This window comes from Barbus barbus, assembly GCF_936440315.1.
Source record: "Barbus barbus genome assembly, chromosome: 33".
In the NCBI taxonomy this organism is placed as follows: Eukaryota; Metazoa; Chordata; class Actinopteri; order Cypriniformes; family Cyprinidae; genus Barbus; species Barbus barbus.
Genome location: NC_136761.1, coordinates 4,887,073 through 4,910,003, shown reverse-complemented (window position 1 = coordinate 4,910,003; position 22,931 = coordinate 4,887,073). Strand labels below are relative to the sequence as shown.

Genomic DNA, 22,931 nt, shown 5'->3' with positions numbered 1-22,931 from the left:
CAAAAAAAAAAAAATTATTAAAAAGCCATCCAAAAAATCATACATGCACATACATATATATATATATATATATATATATATATATATATGTATGTATGTATGTATGTATGTATGTATGAAATTTCACCCAGAAATTCAGCTCAGATTCTTTATTAATTATTATTATCTATAGATGGCTCAAACTGTCCATTTGTCATCAAAGAGTATGCACTGTCCGAAAACTATTTTTTGGCTTACACACAGTTTTATTAATCAGTTATACAGTCAGCTGAGTCAGAAAATTGGTTTTCACTACAGTCACATGCTTTTTTTGTGTTGGAAAAGAAAACCCGACTTTAAGACGTTGCAGTGGTTTCATGTTAAATGTGCTTGTGTTCACATATGCATTCACTTATGCGAACATTGTGAGGACTGGGGGTGACAGTATTATGGGTAGATTACTTTTGCTCCCAAATTCAATGAGCTCACAAGGTTGTGGGCTGACCAGCAGCTAAAAGACAAGAAAATGAAAAGACAATTAAATATTAACAATGGTATGAACTATGAATTCAATATACATTAATTATTTTGCTTCCAGTGCAGTGTTGGTAATATACTTAAATAAATATCAGATGCAAGTGTGTGTAACTCACAGCGGGAGCGAATATAGCATTGATGACAGTTGAGTAGACCGTTTCTGATCCTCACATCTGTTCCTGTGCTGGTGTCACCCAACTGGCCCTTACATATTCCACACTTAGAGAGAGAGAGAGAGAGAGAGAGAGAGAATTTGAAAAACACTTCATAGTATGAAAACAAAAATACAAACACTGTAAAAAAAAAAAGGAATGTCAGCCTGTTCCATCCAGCAATGTGTTATTTTCAACCCTTTAATTGTAATCTCTTTTTATAGAGGAATAAAAGGCACATTATTACTGTCCTGTCTGACATTTTGACCCCAGTGGAAAGAAAAATCAAAAGTGAGATCTCTTTAACAATCGCAAATGTTTTCTCCTATACAGAAATGAGGTTACTTTAAGATCAAATAGAGACTTTTGCTTGAGTCCCCTGCTTCTCAAACTTGTCTCCTGAGACAAAAACTCTAACATTCCCACAATGGTCTCCTTTAAAGTTTTGGAAGAGATCTCAACAACATCACACACTGTGTTCAGATTTCCTTAGCTAGAGACTCTGGATCTCTCACATTTGACTCCTTAGTAGTTTAGAAGAGCATCACACATTGTACTCAGATTTTTCTCCTAAACTAAAGACCTTATTTCTGCATAATTTCGCTCTTAATAAAGGCCTAAACTGAACTGAATTTATGATTTTGTTTTTACTTTATTTAGTGCCTTTCAACTAATTGGTGCACACTTTGTAAAGTTGTTGAGATATTTTCTAATGCTTTAAAGGAGATAAATATGAGACCACTGGAGACTTTAGTTTAAGGAAGAAAAATCTAAGCACAGCAGGTAATGTTGTTGAGATCTCTTCCAAAACTTTAAAGGAGACCACTTTGAGAGTGTTAGAGTTTTTGTTTGAGAAGCAGGAGACTCAAGCAAAATTCTCCATTTGATGTTAAAATAACCTCATTTCTGTCTAGCAGAAACATTTGGGGTGTTAAAGAGATCTCTTTTCTATTTAATTTTTACTTAGCTCTGACCCAGGTTACGCTACACTCAGGATACTATGTAGCCAGTACATACAGCATGAGTTCCAGTCCCAGCTAATAGCTAAATATTCCTGCTAATGTTCCCTTCTCACCTCTTCCATTGTTTCCTTACTCAACTCCTATTGTCCTGACCATTCCCTTACGAAACAAAATATATGGTAATATACTGCAACATATAGTGCGATATATTACATAATACATTTCCATATATTGGAAACTAGAGCTTATATTAAAAGGGACAAGACCCTTTTCTATTCTAACATGACAGTGCCTCTTTGTATAAGGCACGGTTCAAAAAGACATGATTGATTGAGTCAGTGTGGAAGAACTTGACTGGCCTGCAGAAAGCCAAGTCCTGATCACAGCTGAACTCCTCTGGTGTGACTTTATATGCAGACCTTGAGCCAAAAACTCATCACCAAACACCAATGACTTGTATAGACACCATAAGGACAAAGGTTTTGGGACACCCCCTTCTTTAGAACAGAAAAAGGCACTAACAAAACTGTGGCAACAAAGATGGAAACATAATGTTTATATGCATATGTTTATATGCTTAAACATTAAGATTTGTACTCATAGAAATTACTAAAGTAGTCAAACATGTTCATTAGAAGGTCGTGACCCAATACTTTTGGCAATATAGTGTATACTGATCATTCATATATTAGAAAATATATTTTCTTTGTGTAAGGGTAAAATATGAAAAACCCCAAGAAATCAAGATAAAAGGAAAAAGCAACCTATGAGCAATAAAATATTTTTATAATGGAGTCTTGAAAGAGATTACAACAAGACAATAAAGAGATCTACCATGTTGCTCACAGCCCATTCTCATTTTGGACTCTTTTCTCTCAGAACTTTCTTATGTCTCACTTGTGTCTACTTTTATTTCTCCTAAGGAATTTTTGTAGAAACATCTGAAATACTTTTGATACTAAAATGAGAGATATATGAGAATCACAACTAAGTCTCCTGAGCTTAGGAAGACCCACCACTGAGCAATATATTTTTCCTCAGGGAGCACCGTAATAATAGTTTTCTGAGGCCAATACGCTCAAGCGTAGCACCTGATTTAGAAACCGCAGTCATCTCCACAAAAGAAGGGTACAAAGGCACTTGGGCATAACTCTTATACTCACAGAGGTCTAGAAAGGATGAAAGCCCCTACATTGGAGCCACCATTGTAAGGGCTTCATATGGAGTATGACCAGCGTGATGATTATGCTGCCACAAACCCAACAGCCTTTGGAATTGGCTGGCTGGAATACCCTAGCCACCGGCAAGAACCGCAAATGCCTCAAACTGAGCTAAGATCAGTCATCAAGATAATTCAGTACACGGATGCTCTGAAGTCGCAATGAAGGCTGCATCCTTGCACTTTGTGGAGGTGCAAAATGACAAGGCCAAAGGGCTCAATACTGACATGCTTTGCCTCCGAAAGCGAACCTGAAAAACATTCTAAATGGGAAAAATTTGTATGTAATAATAGGTGTCTTTTAGATCTTTTGTGACGAACCAGTCACTGTGTTACCAAGTTCTCCCTCGCTATTGTCACATCACAGTCTTCACACTGCTCACTCTGTTCACAATGCCTGGATTTATTCACCTGCACATGATATTACTTACCACTCAATCAAAGACTGCAAAAAAACACAGCGTTAACACTCAATCTCTGTCTCCTACAGACATTCACCGCTTTGCATTTACATGCTATTCCTCATTGTCTCCACTTTTCTTGTGTTTTGGTCTTGTTTTATAGACAAGTTTTTGCTTTGGAATAAACCCTGCATTTAAATTCACTTCCTGTCTTTACTTTATGTTACATGTTCCACTGGACTAATGGTTGCTGAAAATTCAGATTTGCCATCACAAGAATAAATTACATTTTATAATATATTCAAATAAAAACAGTTCTTTGAATTGTAATAATATTTCACAATTTTACTATTTTACTGTATTTTTTTATGAAATGCAGTATTGGTAAGCATAATAGACTTCTTTCAAAAACATAAAAAAATGGTGTGAAAACAAATTATGAACCCCAGATTTTTGAACCTCATAGAGAACTCTGACAGTAAAATTAAATGAAAAGCCAAACAGCTTCAATGTGCCATAAACCCTGATGATTCATCTGGAAAATATCTCATAAGAATATGGATAAACTTTAAATACAGTAGTATCCACAATATGCATCTCTAGTTCTATAACAGATCTTACGCAATCACGAAGAACAACTAATGATAACTATATTAGCATCCACAACATTGGATGATAATGTACTACTTATTGGAAGTGTGCATTTACGTCATCTGCCACTTGAAATGGTTGAGCTCTTTAAAGGCAAGGGGATATTTGATTGGCTGTCAGTGGAATTCCCTGTTCTCATAAAATTGACTTGATTAAAGAATGATTAAACTTTATAGTCATCACTAAAAGTTATGATCCTGTGAACGGGCCGGTAACACTTTATAGTAACTTTCAGTTGTAAGTAATTTATAAGTGATTAGTAAATGAACTAATCATTTACAAAACATGACTATGTGTACATAAATTATTAGTCCAATAGGTAGCTGAATTGGTCCGCACACTGCAAAAAAGACATGCATATATATATATATATATATATATATATATATATATATACACACACACACACACAGTGTGCGGACAAATTCAGCTACCTATTGGACTAATAACTTTCTTCTTTTTGTTCTACGCACCTGAGAACCTTTGTTTTGTTTGTTCTGAGCACACACAATTCCTGCTTTATACATAAATGATTAATAAGTGATATGTTAATATTTTTATCTATGTTTTGTAGATTGTTATAAATAATTTACAAGTGATTAGAAACTACTAAATTACATAAATTACATACCAATCATTTACTAATGGTTTCATAATCATTTTATCATGATTAACAAATGTTAATTGAGAAAATAGTACAATGTTGACATATCAATGATTTATAAAGGAAAGGGAAGTGGTGTGTGGCCAAGTATGGTGACCCATACTCGGAATTTGTGCTCTGCACTTAACCCATCCAAGTGCACACACACAGTAGTGAACATACACCAGGCCCGGGGAGCAGTTGGGGGTTCGGTGCCTTGCTCAAGGGTCTCACCTCAGTCTGGTATTGAGGCTGGAAAGAGCGCTGGTTATTCACTCCCCCCACCTACAATCCCTACCGGAACTGAGTCTCGAACCCACGACCTTCGGGTTACAAGTCCGACTCTCTATTCATTAGGCCACGACTTTAGGCGCTGTTTGATTATTTCATGATGCTATTTTTTTTAAAGATAACTTACAACAGATTTGTAAATCGTTAGAATATTACTTAATCATTTGTGAATGTATAGTCATGTTTTGCAAATGATTAGTTCATCATCATCCAATCGCTTGTAAATGATTTATAAGTTAATCTACAAAACATAGATAAAAATATTAACACTTAATCATTTATGAGCGCATAGTCATGTTTTGTAAATTATTAGTTCATCATTAACTAATTACTTGGGTCCCACTTTATATTAGGTGGCCTTAACTGCTATGTACTTACAACAATAAATAAGTACAACGTACTTATTGTGTTCATATTATATTGCAAAACACTTTTGCTGCAATTGAGGTGGGATACAGGTAAGGTTAGGAACAGGTTTGGTGGTATGGGTAGGTTTAAGGGTGGGTTGCAGTGTAAGGGATGGGTCGACAGTGTAACTATAAATGTAATTACAAATGTAATTACATGCAGGTATTTTTAAAAATATAAGTACAATGTAAAAACGTATGTACACAATAAGTGCATTGTATCAAATGATTAATTTAAATGTAAGTACATCTTAGTTAAGGCCAGCTAATATAAAGTGGGACCATTACTTGCCACAAACCCAACTTGACAGAAGCTCCACAGTGCAACAGAAAGACAGTAACAGGACAGGACACAGGTAATAAAAACAAAATAACAAGAAAAATGCCAATAACCAATGTACAAAGCAGCAAATATATATATATATATATATATAGACAACTAAATGTAAATGTAATCATTTATGAACGCATAGTCATGTTTTGTAAATGATTAGTTCATCATTAACTAATCACTTCTAAATGACTTACAACTGAACGTTATTATAAAGTGTTACTGAAATAGGTGCACATACCTTAAAACACTGGATATGGAAGTAAAGGCTGAGAGTCTCTATAATCATGGCAGCACCTTTGCCAAGTGGATGACCACAACTTGAACACAGTTTCTTCCCACTGACAGACCTACACAGTCACAAACAAAAGTAAATGTTAAAAAATAATTAAATTAAATAAGTTATTTTATTTATTATACACTATTTTATATTTATTTACTATTTATTTTATAGTGTTCTTGTTAAATGTTATATGTAATTACTACAGTAACAACAGTAAATTATACATAATTACTGGCAACTAACCCTAATCCTAACCTTAAACCTATAGAAAGTACATTTTGTTAATTAATATTACCCAGTACTTAAATCTATACACTGTAACAAAGACAACTTAAAATAAAGTGTAACAAAAAATAATAATTGTCAGTAATAAGCACAGCAGCAGACATTAACAGAAAATGCACAGCATCAAAACTAATGGATGACTGAAATGGGAGTGCCAATGCTGATATTTGTTCATATTATCATATAATTCAAATTTATTTATGGAAATTAATGACTCAAACTCAAATACTGACTCAAAATTCACTTACAATCAATTCTGTTTTGTGATGGGTGGAAACAGGGAATGAGTGATCATTTAACACTGGATCATTTGAATCTTTAGTTGTGATCTCACATCAGAGAAACTGTGCTGTACCTGTTTGGTGATGGAGGTGGTTGTGTATCTGTGAATGGTGATGTTGATGAATTTGGCCCAATGTTCTCTATAGAGTCAGACCTGAGAATGGAGAGCCACATGCAGTGTTCATGCACACACACATGCTCAGAATCATTAAGCTTCAGCCATAAGGATGAATTAAACATAATCAAAAATTATATAAACTTTGAACAACACTTTGCAGCTTGTGTGAGAATAAAGAAATCAATGAACGAATACATAATGCACACAGACATATACCTCCTGCGTCCACCAGATTTTGGTTGAGATGCATTCTTTTTCCAGGTCTCATTCTGCTGTGGTATCTGTCTGTTACCCAGTGGCATATCTGTAACATAACATTAAAAAAAAAATTAAAATAATAATAAAAAAAAATAAAAAAATTCATTTGTAATGCAAAATTTGATGTGGTTTCACCAGTATCTAACTCTCTTCCTAACCTAGGGGGCACACTTGTGATCCTTGGCAGTCAACAGAGACAGGAGACAAATTTGTGTGTGTATGTGTGTGTGTGTGTGTGTGTGTGTGTGTGTGTGTGTGTGTGTGTGTGTGTGTGTGTGTGTGTGTGTGTGTGTGCGTGTGTGTGTGTGTGTGAGAAAGAGAAATGAATGTAGGCCTCTATATTTTGTTTCATGACACTAAACAATTTTCACCTCTACAGTAAATTATGTGAAATGTATGCCTATATAAAATAATACAAGTATAAGAAAAATATTTCATATTAGTTTTAATTAATAGAATGTTTAAGTAAAAAAAAAAAAAAAAAAAAATACAGCAAAGCTATTTAAAATCCAATGCATAGAAGGCAGATTGGTGCCATCTGGTGGGGAAAAAATAAAATTATATTTAATACCATGATGCAACCACTAGATGCCTGTATAGCCCAATATATAAATACGCATACAAGGGTTGTGCAAGCACTAGATCAGGGGTGTCAAACAGCCTTGCAGAGTTTAGCTCCAACTCACATACCCAGTGCATTCCAAATGGGATATATCACCCTCCGAAGGGCACTTCGGAGGCAGAACAATCATGGCCGCCATATTGAAGGGTCATTCCAAACTGAAGTGCTCAAAACTGACCACTTCATAGGGCTCTTCGGAATGAAGGATTTCGAAGGGTACAACTGATGGACACTTCGGGCCGCCATGATCCTTTGCACAGATTCTTTGCATGATGACGGCGCTTCCATGTGGGTACAGTATGATGACGCAGAAGGGCACTTCAAGACACAGTTGTTTGGTCCCCTACACCCTTCAAACCTTCAGAACTCTCCCTACAGAGGGTAAACCCTTTGAAGGGATTAGGGCATTGGGATGAGCCCTTCCGAATGGAACGCAGGGACGATGTCGTTTTCAAATAAACCTGAAGGACTTGATTAGCTGGATCATGTGTGCTTAATTAGGGTTGAAGCTAAACTCTACAGGGCTGTGACCCTCCAGGAACTGAGTTTGACACCTGTGCCCTAGATACTTATAATTAGGGATACTATTATACTATATAATACTATTACTATTATTGTTAGAACTATAAATATTATAGTCAGAATTAAATACTTTTTTAAATTAAGTTTTGCATTTGGATATAAATTAAGATATTATCAAGTAGATTATACCCAAAAGAATTGCACTGTATTTTTGTATTTCCCATTAATTTTCACTGGGGTCCATTAAGCCTTTTCTAAGCATGTCCATGATTGTTTTGTGTTCATATAGCAAGTGCCACAAAGGTCAGATAAAACTTAAAGTAAAGTATCTTTTAAAAGAAACTATTCAAACACAAAATGTCTCTGTATAAAATGACAGAAAACCACCAGAGGGTTTATTGAAAATATTTGAAAGATATATTCAGTTACAGATTGCACATCTTTTTTCAAAAACTTAGTTACCTAGACAGCATTTTAAGTCATCAAAGGTATGCTTTTCTTTTTTTAAGACTTTAAGAAACCTTTAAGAAACCTATTAAGTTAACAAACCTTATTTTGTCTAAATTGACTGAGAACATAATCCCAGAATGCACTGGGACAAGCTAAGTAAACAAAATGATAAACAAATTGTGAGAAATGCTTTTTTCCCCATTCACATTTGATTAAAATGAGCAATAAACAGTGTGATAAAATGGACCTTGTATTGTTGTGTGCTATATATGTAGCCTATTATTTTGCTTATTAGAGTTGTTAGTTAAACAACATGCTAATGTCAAAGCCCACTAGACTCACCCTGACTAGACGGTAGTGTAGGCTGCTTTTCTTGGCTCTGGTCTCCTTGCCTTCTCTGACCCACTGAACCACAATCTTGCAGGGGAGAACTGGTAAAGGAAAGATAAGTGAAAACATGCAGCAAACAATATGTTCAATTATAATGAAGTTAAAAAAATTGAATAGTTAACCCAAAAACGAAAATTCCGTTATTATTTACACACCTTCACATTGCTCCAAACCTACATGTTGTTTTTTTTCATGCAACACAAAATCTTGTTTTCCATATTATGTATAACAGTTTATACTCATCATGTCTGTCAAAAAGACCATAACACAAAGTAGACAGACATAGTCACTGTAAACTATTGTTGTAGGGAAAAGAGAAGTCTATTAAAAAATTGTGTTCAATAGAAGAAAAAAAAAGGTCTGGAATTACAATTTAAATTTTTGGGTGAATTATTCCTTTATGTTTATTCCTAGAGTTGTTGTCCCAGACCTTACTGTCATCTGTAAACTCTCCGTCTTTCTTTGGGCTGCTTCACTGTTGCCATTTTCCCTTTGTCTATAAGTCTCAGAGCTCTGATGGAGTAAGAAATATGGTCAGAATAATTTACACCAGCATCAAGCACTTCATTTAATGTCCTTCCTTAAATTCTTACCATCTGCTTCTCTTCTGACCCCTGTTTGTTTTCCGGTTCAGGCTGGGACTGTAAAGTGCTGTGGGTTTTGGGAAGGACTGATGATGCAATCGTTGAGTGAGGGGTCAGAGGGGTCAGGGTCTCTTCCAGAATCTTCCTCTCCTGTATTGATGAAAAAAATAAGTCATTGTCAAAGCTTCTATGAGTAAAGAAGTACAGACATGGCTTTTTTGTCAGATAAATGAGACTAATGTTTCAAATGATGTGATGACAAGTATTTTGCAACAATTTACCATAATAAGCATGCTTTCTGCTGAAAAAAGAACTGACATTAAACATGACAGAAAAAGATTCTTACACTGTTTGAGGACCTCACATTAATTTGTCCATAGTAACAATAACTAGGGTGTGATTTGTCAGAGAGATGGGGGGATTCTGGTCTACATATCTCTACCTCTGCTGATTTTTTTATTTATTTTAATCCCTGGTGGGGATAAAATAAAATAAAATATAACTTAAATTTAAAAATACCCCAATTCATCAAAATACATATACTATCACAATCGCATACTTATTAGCTTCATGTTTCATCTGTTAGTTATCTAAAGAGACAGAACACCATGGTGGGGAAAAATGTATGGATCTGCTGAGAATCTCCTTTCTACGAGGACATTAATCCCAGAATAGAGAGGGGCAGACAGTGGTTGAAGCTACTTAATTTTCATCAGATTGCATAATTAATGGAAAATTAACAGAAATTATGATTCTATCTAATGAAAATATTAGGTACAAATTGTGAATACATATTTCTCCAAATGTGCACATTTTCAGACTAAAAGCCATTTGTATGTTGTGTAGCGAAGTCCTGTGATCAAAAATAAAGAAAGTGCAAATGCAACTACAGGCATGAGTCTCGTTATTCTATTCAAAAGATCAATAACTGCTGATTAATTTTTGCACGATTTAGCATTCCTGACATAAATTACGAATTATTACTGTAATTATAACCAAGTATTATAAAAAAACAAACAGAAAAAAACAAGTCTAATAAACAGTGGTCAAATGTCAAAGCTCTCAAATTATTTTTATGAGGGACTTGAATATGTTTTAAATAACAATAACGACAATTTGACAAAATAATGTATTATTATGGGAGATTTTAATACAAACATATCTAATAGAATAGGGGATAATTTTGATGCTCTGTAGTCATTATGAACATTATTTAATTTAACCCAAATTATATTTTGGTATCTGATGTAAAGTATATTTCCCAGAAATGAGTAACTGAATATAGTATCAGTGATCATAATATTATTTCCTCTTCAGGAACTCGAGCTGCGTCCGAGAACGCTAAGGGGAATGCCTTCAGCATAACCAGCTCTGAATACAAGTGAAATCTGTCCAATGGATGGGCGAAACGTCACTGGCTAGGTGACGTAATGACCAGCTATTACAAAAGCACGTGCAGTGAAACCGGCGTCAGCTTTCTGTCATTCAGCTAGCGCTCTGTGTCTCTGTGAGTCATATTTGGTGTTGTGTGTCTGTGAAAAAAAAAACATCCTGTCGAGACGGGGGCCGTGGCCCGGGATGCTTCACACTGAGGTGGTGAAGCAGATCTGGAGAGTGTTTGGCCAGGCACAGGTGGACCCCTTCGCTACTCAGGAGACAGCGCAATGTCCCCTCTGGTACTCTCTAACTCATCCAGCTCTACTGGGGCTGGATGCCATGGTACAGACATGGCCGAGGCTTCGTCTGTACGCCTTTCCCCCGATTGCTCTGCTCCCCGGAGTTCTGGAGAGAGTGTGCAGGGACGGGGTCCGGCTGCTGCTAGTAGCCCCATTCTGGCCTGGCGTAGTATGGTAGTATGGTTCTCGGACCTGATTTCTCTCCTCGATGACACTCCATGGGAGATTCCCAACAGGAGGGATCTCCTCTCACAGGCAGGAGGCACCCTTGTGCAACCCCGCCCAGAGTTATGGAAGCTCTGGGTGTGGCCCCTGAGGGGGCACAGCTCATAGCTTCCGATCTCTCAACCGAGGTTGTTGAGACCATCCTCCAATCCTCAACGAGGAAACTGTACGCCCTAAAGTGGAGACTCTTCACTTCATGGTGCGAAGATAGCCAGCTCGACTCAGTTAACTGCCCTGTTGGTACAGTGCTGGAGTTCCTGCTGGCTCGACTCTCCACAGGGTTAACCCACTCCACCTTGAAGGTTTATGTGGCGGCGATTTCGGCCTACCACACCTCTCTTGGTGGACAGTCGGTAGGTAGACACCCCCAAGTTACACGTTTCCTCCATGGTGCACTGAGGCTAAGGCCCCCAGTATGGTCCCGGAATCCTCATTGGGACCTGGCTGTGGTCTTGGATGCTCTCTGTAGGCCTCCCTTCGAGCCTATTGAGGAGATCTCTGATCGTCATCTCACCCTGAAGACTGAGTTTCTTCTGGCGATTTCTTCTCTAAAGAGAGTTGGGGATCTGCAGGCCCTGTCAGTGGCCCCTACTCACTTGGACTTTGTGCCCGGCATGGCCAAAGCCTTTTTGTACCCTTGTGCAGGCTACATCCCCAAAGTTCCGTCTGTCACACCACAACCTGTCGTACTGCAGGCCATTAGTCCTCCTCCCTTTCGGGAGCCTGACCAGCAAAGGCTTAACTGTATGTGTCCAGTGCGAGCACTGGACGCATACGTCTACAGAGCTGCCCTGTGGAGAAGGGCGGACCAACTGCTGATTTGCTATGGTCCCCCTAAGAGAGATCTTCTTGCTTCCAAGCAGACCCTCAGTCGGTAGATTGTGGATGCCATTAACATTGCCTACGAGTCCTCTGACCTCCCCTCGCCGATGGGAGTCAAGGCTCACTTCACTAGGCCTCCAAGGCCTTCCTCGCAGGTGTCCCATTACAGGACATCTGCAACGCTGCGGGATGGTCTACGCCCCTGTCCTTTGTCAGGTTCTATGGCCTGGACATGCGGACCACCCCAGGCTCTTCAGTCCTCTCTCCCAAGATGTGCTCCGCAGGGATACACATAGGGCAGGGACTGGTAAGTCTGGCAGCGTGGATATCTAGTTCCCCTAGTGTTCTCGGACGCAGCTTGAGTCCCTGAAGAGGCGTCTCGATGCCACACTTCCGGCATCCCTGCCAGCACTTGCTTCGTTCCAGAAGCTGACGCCAGTTTCATCGCACATGCTTTTGTACCAGCTGGTTATTACGTCACCTCGCCCGTGATGTCTCCCCCATCAATTGGACAGATTTCACTTGTATTCAGAGCCGGTTACTCTAAAGGCGTTCCCCTTAGCGTTCTCGGACACAGCATCTCGTTCCCTCGAGGAACTAGGGTTACAACGGAACCTGAGACATTTTTTTGTACAAGAAAATGCAGTGAATTAATATTTAGTAATCATAAAACAATACGAATTAGATAGTTAAAAATATATAATATTGAAGTATTTAAAGACTATCTTGTTGATAAAAAATAAATAAAATGGAAACATTTTATTTTAATTTTTTAAGTTTTATTTATTAAAGTAGTGGACAGAATTGTCGCCTTTAGACAGGTGAGAGTTAAGCAAAGATATAGTCCTTGGATGGATCAGAAAATACTGAAAATATTAAAAGGTAGGAATAGGGCTCTCTCGATTTATAGGAAAACTAAGAATCAGGAAAACTATATAAAATTGAAATTTTTAGTAAGTGTATTTACTTGTCTCAGTGTTTAGCGCATTTGCCGTTGCTAGGAAACGCTTATTTTTGTTTACTGTGTTGAGAGGTGCTGAAATCACGTTTGGTCTTGTACTGTATTGCGTATCTTGTCAGTGTGTGCACTTGCTTGCCCATTTTTAGTGATAAACAGGAAAGTGGGTCCAGCTGAATTGAAATGGTGATTTGTTGGATTGGTATAAAAAAGGTTATTACATCAAATTTGCGGCAGTCGTCGTGTGAAGCCCTCTTAGTGTGAAAATTAATGTAAAAACGTATGTACACAATAAGTGCATTGTATCAAATGATTAATTTAAGGATTCAGTTTAGGGAAGTGTTTTAGGCCCTCTTTTGTTTCTTTATACATAAATGACATGCAAGCAGTTTGTGATTTTAATTTGTGTTTATATGCTGATGATTCTGCTTTATTAATTTCAGACAAGGATGTTGGTAGGATACAAGTGAATTTAGGTAAGGAGCTTTGTAAGGTAAGAGACTGGCTTTCTGAAAACAAACTGATGTTGCATTTAGGTCAAATTAAATCCATATAATTTGGGTCTAAAAATAATTTGAAAAAGGTTTTAAGATGTCTGTTAAAGTAAGGGATTGTTTAATACTACCATTAATTATCTCGGATGCATCCATGACAATGATTTAATGATATGGCTATGCACGTTCTAGGTAAGGTTAATGCTAAAACAAAATTTCTTGCCAGACATGTTAGTTTTCTCAATAAACAGATTATAAAATTACTTGCATCATATTTAGTGTCATGTCTTTTTCAATATGTGTGCATTTCTTGGATGTCTGACTTGTCTCATGGTTGGTTGGATAAGTTTCAAAAATCTCAAAATAAACTGATAAGGTTCATTTTAGAGTTTAGTCGTTTTACACATGTTGATGTTTCCCATTTTAAGCATCTTGATTGGTTACCTATAGAAAGCAGATTAGAACACATTAAATTATAAATGGTCCATGAGATTACCAATGATAACAGAGCAGTGCCAGTGTACCTGTTACCAGGAGTGGAGTTTGTGCTTAACATCAAGGACATCAATGGACACAAGCTTTCCTTAATGAATTGAGTGTATTTCACTACTTTTCTGTCTAATAAAAAGAACATGATCTAATGATTCTCAAAACCAAGTAAGAATTCATAATTATTTTATAAATATTACTGTACAGCTGCCAAAAATAGCCCAACAGGCTTCATAATTTTATTGCTCTTCTGTGGTTTGTAATTTATTCTCAAGGAATAAATTGAGAATAAATCCCCCCCCCCCAACAATACAGTGCATATTGTAATTGTTTATGTGTGTATTAATAGCACACAGATACTGAGATTCAGTTATTTGTCATATTCAAGAGTCAGTTTAGTAATATGAAAAAATATGTAAAATATGTAAAATTGGTAATATGAACCAAATCAGTCCAAGATTTTAATAATTAAAATTTTTTTTGGAGTTTCATATGAAGCGTGTTTCAAGTCAGACTATAACTACAAACAAAAATGGCATTTAAATGTAGATGGCATCACTGTCTTTGAATTTCATCAGCCTGATTTTCACAAATTCATACTGTCTAATGCTAAAATATCAATATAATAATAATAATATCAGTAGTTTTGCATACTAGAGCCAGCTTAGGCAGCTAAAGAATAATACTAAATTTAGACTGTTCATGAGAATCAAATAAAACAATCTTTTCAGTGTACAGGTGGCTATAAAAGACCAATCATAAATAATTGTGTAAATAAGTTTAAATTAAAAAACAAAAACAAATAATACATTTAATATGTAAATGTTACAATGGTGTCAGTGGTATCAGTTACATTTTGAATGGTAATAAATATTCTAACAATGCAAGTCATTGAGAAACTGAAACTACAAGGTCAGTAAAGCAAGAAACTTCACCTCCTCATGGTACCGCCTCTCCTCCTCTTCCACTTCCTTCTGCGCTTGCTCCCATTCCTGCTTTAACTTCTCCTGTTCACGCTGATATTTCTCCTGTGATCACACACATGCATTTCATTCATTTAAATGTTGACAGAATAAAAAATGAGTATACCATCAGAACTACGATGGTCAGAAACTAACAAATGCCTTTAAGAGAAGCTCTAACACATGGCAGCTCCAAGTGGCTCTTTAATGGTCATGGTGAGGTGCTTGAAATTTGAAAAATAAATTTAAAGAAAGGCAAGTTTGGTAGCTGAAAGTTATAACATTTTAATGGCACAATCTTTTCCAAGTGGTAAATGTTGACAGTTTGGAACAAACCAAAAAAAAATAAAAAATCTGTGCAGATGTACCTTTAAAAAACTTGATGTCTGCAGTGAAAATCTATATTCTCAAATAAGCAAACACTTTCCCACATACACTCACACACGCAGGGGTATCTTTATCTTCAGAAGGGACTTGTGTATCATGCTGGGTTCAAGTTATGGTTTGTGTTTTACTGCCTATGATGAATAAAAATATTTCGTAAGCATTGTAGTTGCTAAATTGTGCAAACATATTCAAAACTGATCCAAGATTAGCTTCTTAGAACTATCAAAAATTATTTCAAGATTTAAGTTACTCTTAAATGCCAGTGGAATTAAAAGGAGTAGCTCAACCAACAAAGAAAATTATGTTGTATCTCTCTCTCTCTCTGTATATGTATATGTACACTGTATACAACTACTGTGCAAAAGTCTTAGGCCATTAGTATTTTTCCTTTGCTCTAGTGTGTCAGTAGGAAATATCAGTTTACATTTCCAAACATTCCTTTTGCCATTAATTGCAATAATCCAGTGAGATTTTTGTATGCAGAAGTAGCATAATTCACACAGCGATCTGATTTCACCATCATCCAGCCCGTCTGGAATTACATGAAGAAACAGAAAAAACTGAGATACACTAAATCCAGAAGAACTGTAGCAACATCTCCAGGACACTTGAAGAAACCTTCCTACAAAGCTACAATACCGTGAAAAGTTTTAGGCACTTGCGTAAAAATGCTGTAAAGTGAGGATGCTTTCAAAAATAATGTCATAAATAGATTTTGTCATTTACTTTCTATTAACTAAATCAAATCAACATTTGGTGTCACCACCTTTTGTGTATTAAACAGCTTTTGTACTAGGTAGACTTGCGCATATAGGTTTTCAGGTAGCTTTGTAGGAAGTGTTTTGTAGATGTTGCCACAGTTCTTCTGGATTTAGTCTATTAAATTTATTATTATGGTCCAATGATGTTTGAACTCCAGCATTCTTCAAAATATCTTTCACAGAAGACAGAAAAACAAAAAGTTTTACATTTTTGGGCGAACTATCCCTTTAAGTGCCCAAATACTTTTTGGAGTCACTGTATATTGACGCAATGCTTTAGTCTAGTTGTGCAGGGGTGGGGGGAACAGGCAACAGCCAAGTGTGGGTTATAACAGCTAAAACATGCATCCTCTCTTCTTATCAAACAATTTTGATTTGAGTTCTACTGAGAGTCAGCAGATATTCTGATAATATCTAGACATTTTTAAGGAAATGGAAAACTTAATCATTGAACATAAAGGTATAGTTCAGCCAAAAATGCAAATTCTGTCATCGTTTACTCACTCTCATAACATTCCAAATGTTCTTTCTTGAAAAGAACACTAAATTAGTTATTTAGTAGAATATCCATCGCATTGAAAAAAAGCAGCCTAGACAGAATGACAGAATTTTCCATTTTAGGTGAATTATTTCTTATATGCTTAAGCAACTTGCATAATATGCTAAATGGTTTCCTGGTTAGTCTACAGTCTGGTTGATCTATGAAGCCTAAGCATGCTCAGGTTGTGCACTTGAAGCTTGCCCGATTCTCAGTGCTGGCTCAAGTGGGCTCTGGTTATTCAAGCCATTGTACCTGAAGCATACGTTCCTGCTCTTGCTGCCACCTCTCCTGACGTTTGCGCTCTTCCTCAGGGTCCCAAGAAAAGTGTTCACCCCGCTTCACCAGATTCAGCACTGGGGGAGGAACCTAACCGTACCGTCCGCAATATTATGCACCAACACGCACATGCGCCGTACGAGGATGCACCAGACAACACCAAAAACAGTGAGGAGGGAATTGGACAGAGAGACAGTTGATCTATTACCCCTGAAGTACTTGTAATTACCTGTTCTACTGGAGAAGATGAATGTGAAAAGACAAGAAAAAAATTGAGAATTTCTGCTGCTTTACCATCTGGTATAGAATATTCTGTTTTTATTTTTCTTATTTATTTAATTAGGGTAACACTTTATTTTATGGTCTCTTAACTAGTTGCTTATTAGCATGCATATTACTAGAATATTAGCCATTTATTAGTAGTAATTAAGAACATATTAATGACTTATTCTACATGACCTTATTCTACATCCCTAATCCTACCCAATACCTAAACTTAACAACTACCTCACTAACTATTAATAAGCACCAAATTAGGAATTTATTGAGGGAAAAGTCGTAGTTAATAGTGAATAAATGTTCCCTATTCTAAAGTGTTACCTTGGTTTAACTTAGTTTAATTCTGATAACAGATATATTGTGCTTATATTTTCCAAAAATGTAAGTGGTGCTTGTGTGTGCAAAAGCTATGGGTGGTTGCCTATTTAAAATAGTTTAAAAAGGTGGAGACATTATGATGGAATGAATGAACAACTCCTATGAGCCACTGAAAATTATGAAAATGCTTCAATATAACATATTAACTAATGCTTGCATTCAAAAACTCACCATTCCAGTTCCTGTTTCCATGGTAACAGTGACTCTGAATGGATCTTGTTTCAGGATTATGATTAGTGCAGTATTTCAATGGTGGTTTGTCAAGTAAGCAATTTCTTTTACAAATAATTGTTGAAGTCACGCTTGTGGTTTCTACAGTAGCATATAGCATGTATGTCACATAACAAAATCTGAATGTGACACTCCTGGACTTTTACTGACCCTTACTGTTTTACACCATTTAGCATTAAAAAATCCAGCATATGATTCAGGAAGATTTGTACAATCATTTTAATAGTGGTAATTCAAAAGTATCTCTTTGTAGAAAAAGAATAAAAATACCAGATGAGAAACAGCCAGAAAAAAAAAAAGAAAAAAGCCTCAAGGATGAGGAGAGAGGAGAGAGAGATGAATAGATTTAATTTCTTTATTTCTTTACTTACATTTCCTTTTTTTTCTGCCATATCTGGAAAATGAAACATGCCATTTTTAAAACATGCACTTTCAGTGATTTCATGAATAATTAATTTTATTAATATGGTATATAGTATAAAGTGTGTAAGTGTATATATATATATATATATATATATATATATAAAAGAATATAAAGTGTCAAATGTAAGACAAAATGTTGAGAAAAAATTGATCCAGACTATTATAAACCTGTGGACCAATTCAGTGGTTTTAAATGATATATCTAAGTGAACACCAAGATGTTACCGTTATGGTTACTGTTGGCTAAAACTAATTTTGAATACCACTCACCTGGTTTGGCTCTGTATGATCCTAGGTTGGATGGTTCTGATTGATTTGTTGATTTCTGTGGGATCTCAGTTGCTAGTTTATTGACCTACAACCAAATCAAAAATAAATAAATAAATAAATCATGGTCAAATAAATATAACAAATACATTTATTTATTTTAATAATCATTATATTTGTATATAGTATTTTTTCCTGTGTTTTTATGTAAGCACAAATACAGCACAGATTCCTATAGACTAACCTGCACAGCAGAGTTGTCAAACTGAATCATGTCCTGTTGAGAGTCACTCATATATGTCTCATCTGTCTGCTCTTGATCTACACAGGAACATTTTTAGAATTTAAACAACAATATAAATAAAAATGTGTCTTTTGTATAATGAGTTGGGACATTTATCAAATAAAAGCTAACCAACCTGTCTTTTCAGCTTTTAGCTCCAACACTTCTGGGGATATAGCGACATCACCAACCTGTGGGACTGTCCCATCTTCAACCTGTGCAACAGACATACTTCTTGAATCATAAGAATCCACTCAGCTGCTATATTGAGTGTAAACTCTCCATTCCTTTGCTTGTATGGGTTGATGAGATGGCATCTGGAGCAACTTTACCACTTCACATGGAGCTTGGAAAAAAAACTATTTACAAAAATGTGAAAAAAGAATCCATTACTACTTATGATGAAGGGAATACTAATGTGTTGGTATTTTTAAAGTATTAAAGTTCCCTTCATCATACAGTAAGTAGTGCTGGATTCTTTTTTTAATATTCTTTTGCTTGTATGGGTTAAAGCAAATGCTTACCTCTGTGGTATCTTTGTGTTTCTTGCAGCACTCTTGTGTGCACGTGGATGAAAGTGCGTGGTCCATAGGTTGGACCCCTGACACATCAGTATCTGTGATGTCTGAGTCTGTGTGCTGGTAAGAAGATGGGAAGAACTGCAGAGAATCATCTTCGGCCTCTTTGTTTTTCAGTGGTCCTCCCTTCTCATTCCTGTGGCCGCCATCCTCCGTTTCTCCATTCACGGGCATTATTTCATCCACCTGAGTGAGAGAAAGATTCAACATTCGGTAACACTTTATTTCGATAGTCCACTTTAGACATTCTGCTAACAGTAAGTAACTTTGCAATTACATGTCAACTAGCAGTCATTAGAGTATTAGCAGACTGTCTATTTAATAACTTCTAACACTTTATTTTGATGGGTCCACAACATACAATATACTGACTATGAGAAACTTTGCAAATATATGTCAACTTATTCTACTAACCCTAAACCTACCCTAACAGTCTACTCTGAGAGTTAGTAGACATGTAGTTGCAAATTAATGAGAATTAGTTGACATGTAGTTGACATGTAGTTACAAAGTTACATATAGTTAGTAGAATGTCTAATGTGGACTATCAAAATAAAGTGTAACCCAACATTCAGAGTAGACATTTATTCCCCTTATTTTCTTGATCTTTTTTTGTCTCATATTCTTGTATGTATTCATATTCTAAACAACTTTAAAACAAGGCATATTTACTCGAGAATCAAAGCTGCATATGATAATAAAGGGGCACTTTTTTAATTTTAAATTGAACAATATAAGCAGCACTTTCATTTTAAATCATATTCACCAACATGAATTGGTATAACTCCAGTCATATCAGTAGCCTGATTTATTTTACGGATCACACCTGATGATGGAAGTAGATCAACTGATGACTACTATGTTGAGAGCATATGACCAAGCTAATTCTACTCACTTAATCTTGATGTTGTCTATATTTTCAGGCACTTACTTTAAATAAATAAATCAAGGCTGACAGCATATAGTGCATTTCTACAATGGCATATGTCAGAGGAGGCCAGGGGAGAACTGGCCCCCCGACTGAGCCTGGATTGGTATAACTCCAGTCATATCAAGGTTTCCATTTCTGTCACTGATGGAGCTTTGGTTCATTGCCGCTGTCGCCCCTGGCTTGCTTAGTTGGGGACACTTAATTTCCAGCGATAACGCCAACTTGAATGCACAGATACTATTTGAACTGAACTGAGCTGGATGATGACATCACTGAATCAATGATGAACTGACTTTAACTGAAAATAGAGTGCTTACTGTTTTGCATTATTTATTACACACAATTTTTCTATTTAATACTGCAAAGTTTCTTTGACACAATATGTATTGTTAAAAGCACTATATAAATAAAGTTGAAACATGACTGAAACTTTTTTTTTTACTGTGGTGTGATGTTGCATCCACACTGCTAGGTGTACTAAAGCTGTACTTTAAGTCAAAGACGATTAGCGTATGAGCCAGTATAACATAACATTACTGTGCAGATTAGTTTTTTTTAACAATATTTTTTATTGTTAAAAAACTATTTTTTACTGTTGTTTTTTTAACTTGTTCCACAAAAGTTGTTTGCACCGCTCTCTTCCGTCGCTTGATCTTTCATTTAGGTAAAGATTTAATCCATTAAATCACTTATTACAAAACCATGATCCGTACTCAGATGAAACAATCTTTTATTTTCGTTTTATTCTAAATTTGTCTTGTTTTAAGGATAAGCCCCATTTTATCTTTCTAAATTTATGCTTGATATATACCAAAACGTTATGAAAAATGTAACTTCATAAAAGTATATTCTCTAAAAGTATTAACATTAAGCAATTCAGCTTCCCAAAAAACATTAAGCCTATTTTACAGATGTGTATTGAAAATAAGACAAATTTCCTTCTTTTATTTTGCAGTGTAGTTCTTTATATCAATTAAATTAGCATTTAAAAAGAAAAAAAAGGTTTAAGTAACTTCTAAATGAAACCACTGTGTTTTCTGTATAGATCAGGTTTTGTCAGTCAACAGCTCCCTCAAGAAATCTGCTAAGTACACATACTAAATAATGCGTTTAGTAAAACTGTAAACAGGTAGGGAATATTAGTGGTAAGGGAATATGTTTATCATTAGCTCAAAATATAAAATAAGTCAATGGAAAGCCTCTACCATGACAGAAAAACAAATGTGTGTGTGTGTGTGTGTGTGTTACAGATAGGCTGATTTGCTCTCTGTGAGTCTTTTTGTCCTTGTATGGAGCACTTCACATAGAAAGAACCCATTCACAAACACACACTCATACCTACTGAACACTAGCACCCATTCAACACATGCCCAATTTAACTCATTCCAGCCACCAGAGGGCAACATCTGCTACTGTTAATGCTTTCTGGAAACACCACACTTCTCTTAGGAGATGAAAAGAGAATATTCCTACAGCACTTCAGCAACCAATGTTACATTGCTCAGAAGCCGCAAAATGGAGCTCCTAGTAATGTCCAATTTAAATATAAACATAGATTTCTAAGTCTAGATTTCCAAGTTAATATAAATGAGGCACTTACTGATATAAAAGCATTTTGAGATTTAAAACTACAAAATTAATGTGGATACCTCAAGATAATTCGATTTTTACTTGCATTGAAAAAAAATTGTTTTTATCCCTAAGCTATAGACATTTGTATCAGTTATAAAACCTCAAAAAGTAAACTCTGCAAGGAGAAATGTTGAGCTGGTTGAACCTTAGTTGTTCTCATTTCAGCAGTAGCACTGCTGTAAGGTTTTGGATCCAGCGAGGGCGCTGTCACATCTCCCACAAATTCATGCTCTGTGCTGTATCCCGTCACCCGTGCTTCGACCGTAGATGTAAATTTGGCCAAGGGAAGTGACTGCTGCCTCAGGTACTGCAGTGGGTTGGAGGAAGCACTCAAAGAAAAGGGGATGTCTGTGGAGACTTGGAGGGAGGAGTGATGAGTGGGGTCAGCCGACACGCTCCTCTCCAGAAGCTTGGGGAGTTTGAGGCGCTCAATAATGGCCTCACTGATGGTGAAACGCTGGGCATAGCGCTTCAGCACAGAAGCTGCTTCCTCTGGTGTGCGAGCATTCCAGTATGCTTCATGCAGCTCCTGTTCACGACGCTCCCTAGTGGACAAAGAGAAACAGTATAGAAATTACACTAAAAATATATGCACAAATTGCTTACAGCAACTATAATCTACCATTTGATGACACTTTTGTCAGTAATGGTATGTTACAGTACATCAAATTACTGACTGTAATGACACTGACAGAAATGGCACTGAAAGAATCACTACTACTGACTGTAATACCATTTACAGTAACACCAACAACAGAAATATCAGTTACATTACTAACTGTAAGAGCATTGACAGAAACTATTACCACTACTGACAGCAATAGCACTTACAGTAACATCACTGACTGTAGCTGCCCTCACAATAACAGCATTGACAATAATACCACTTACAGCAACATCGTACAGCAACACAGTAACACATTTACAGTAACATCACTTATAGTGACAGCAAAAAACAGTAATACCACCAA

At 36.2% G+C, this 22,931-nt stretch overlaps 1 protein-coding gene across 2 annotated transcripts in view; it reads right to left on the bottom strand.

Moving 5' to 3' along the window:
• Positions 1-312: 312 nt before the first annotated feature.
• limch1b (LIM and calponin homology domains 1b) overlaps positions 313-22,931 on the bottom strand; it is a 265,697-nt gene continuing 243,078 nt past the window's right edge. For both annotated transcript variants that reach the window (XM_079391189.1, XM_079391188.1), the window contains 16 exons: positions 22,106-22,505; positions 19,344-19,583; positions 18,956-19,034; positions 18,781-18,857; positions 18,540-18,624; positions 18,218-18,240; positions 16,935-17,048; positions 14,967-15,059; positions 9,377-9,517; positions 9,214-9,296; positions 8,736-8,824; positions 6,758-6,845; positions 6,497-6,577; positions 5,815-5,923; positions 633-735; positions 313-490 (listed from right to left, as the gene is read on the bottom strand). In XM_079391189.1, the coding sequence (XP_079247315.1) occupies positions 465-490; positions 633-735; positions 5,815-5,923; positions 6,497-6,577; positions 6,758-6,845; positions 8,736-8,824; positions 9,214-9,296; positions 9,377-9,517; positions 14,967-15,059; positions 16,935-17,048; positions 18,218-18,240; positions 18,540-18,624; positions 18,781-18,857; positions 18,956-19,034; positions 19,344-19,583; positions 22,106-22,505 (1,831 nt within the window). In that variant the 3' untranslated portion in view covers positions 313-464. The remainder of the gene's footprint in view (positions 491-632; positions 736-5,814; positions 5,924-6,496; positions 6,578-6,757; positions 6,846-8,735; positions 8,825-9,213; positions 9,297-9,376; positions 9,518-14,966; positions 15,060-16,934; positions 17,049-18,217; positions 18,241-18,539; positions 18,625-18,780; positions 18,858-18,955; positions 19,035-19,343; positions 19,584-22,105; positions 22,506-22,931) is intronic.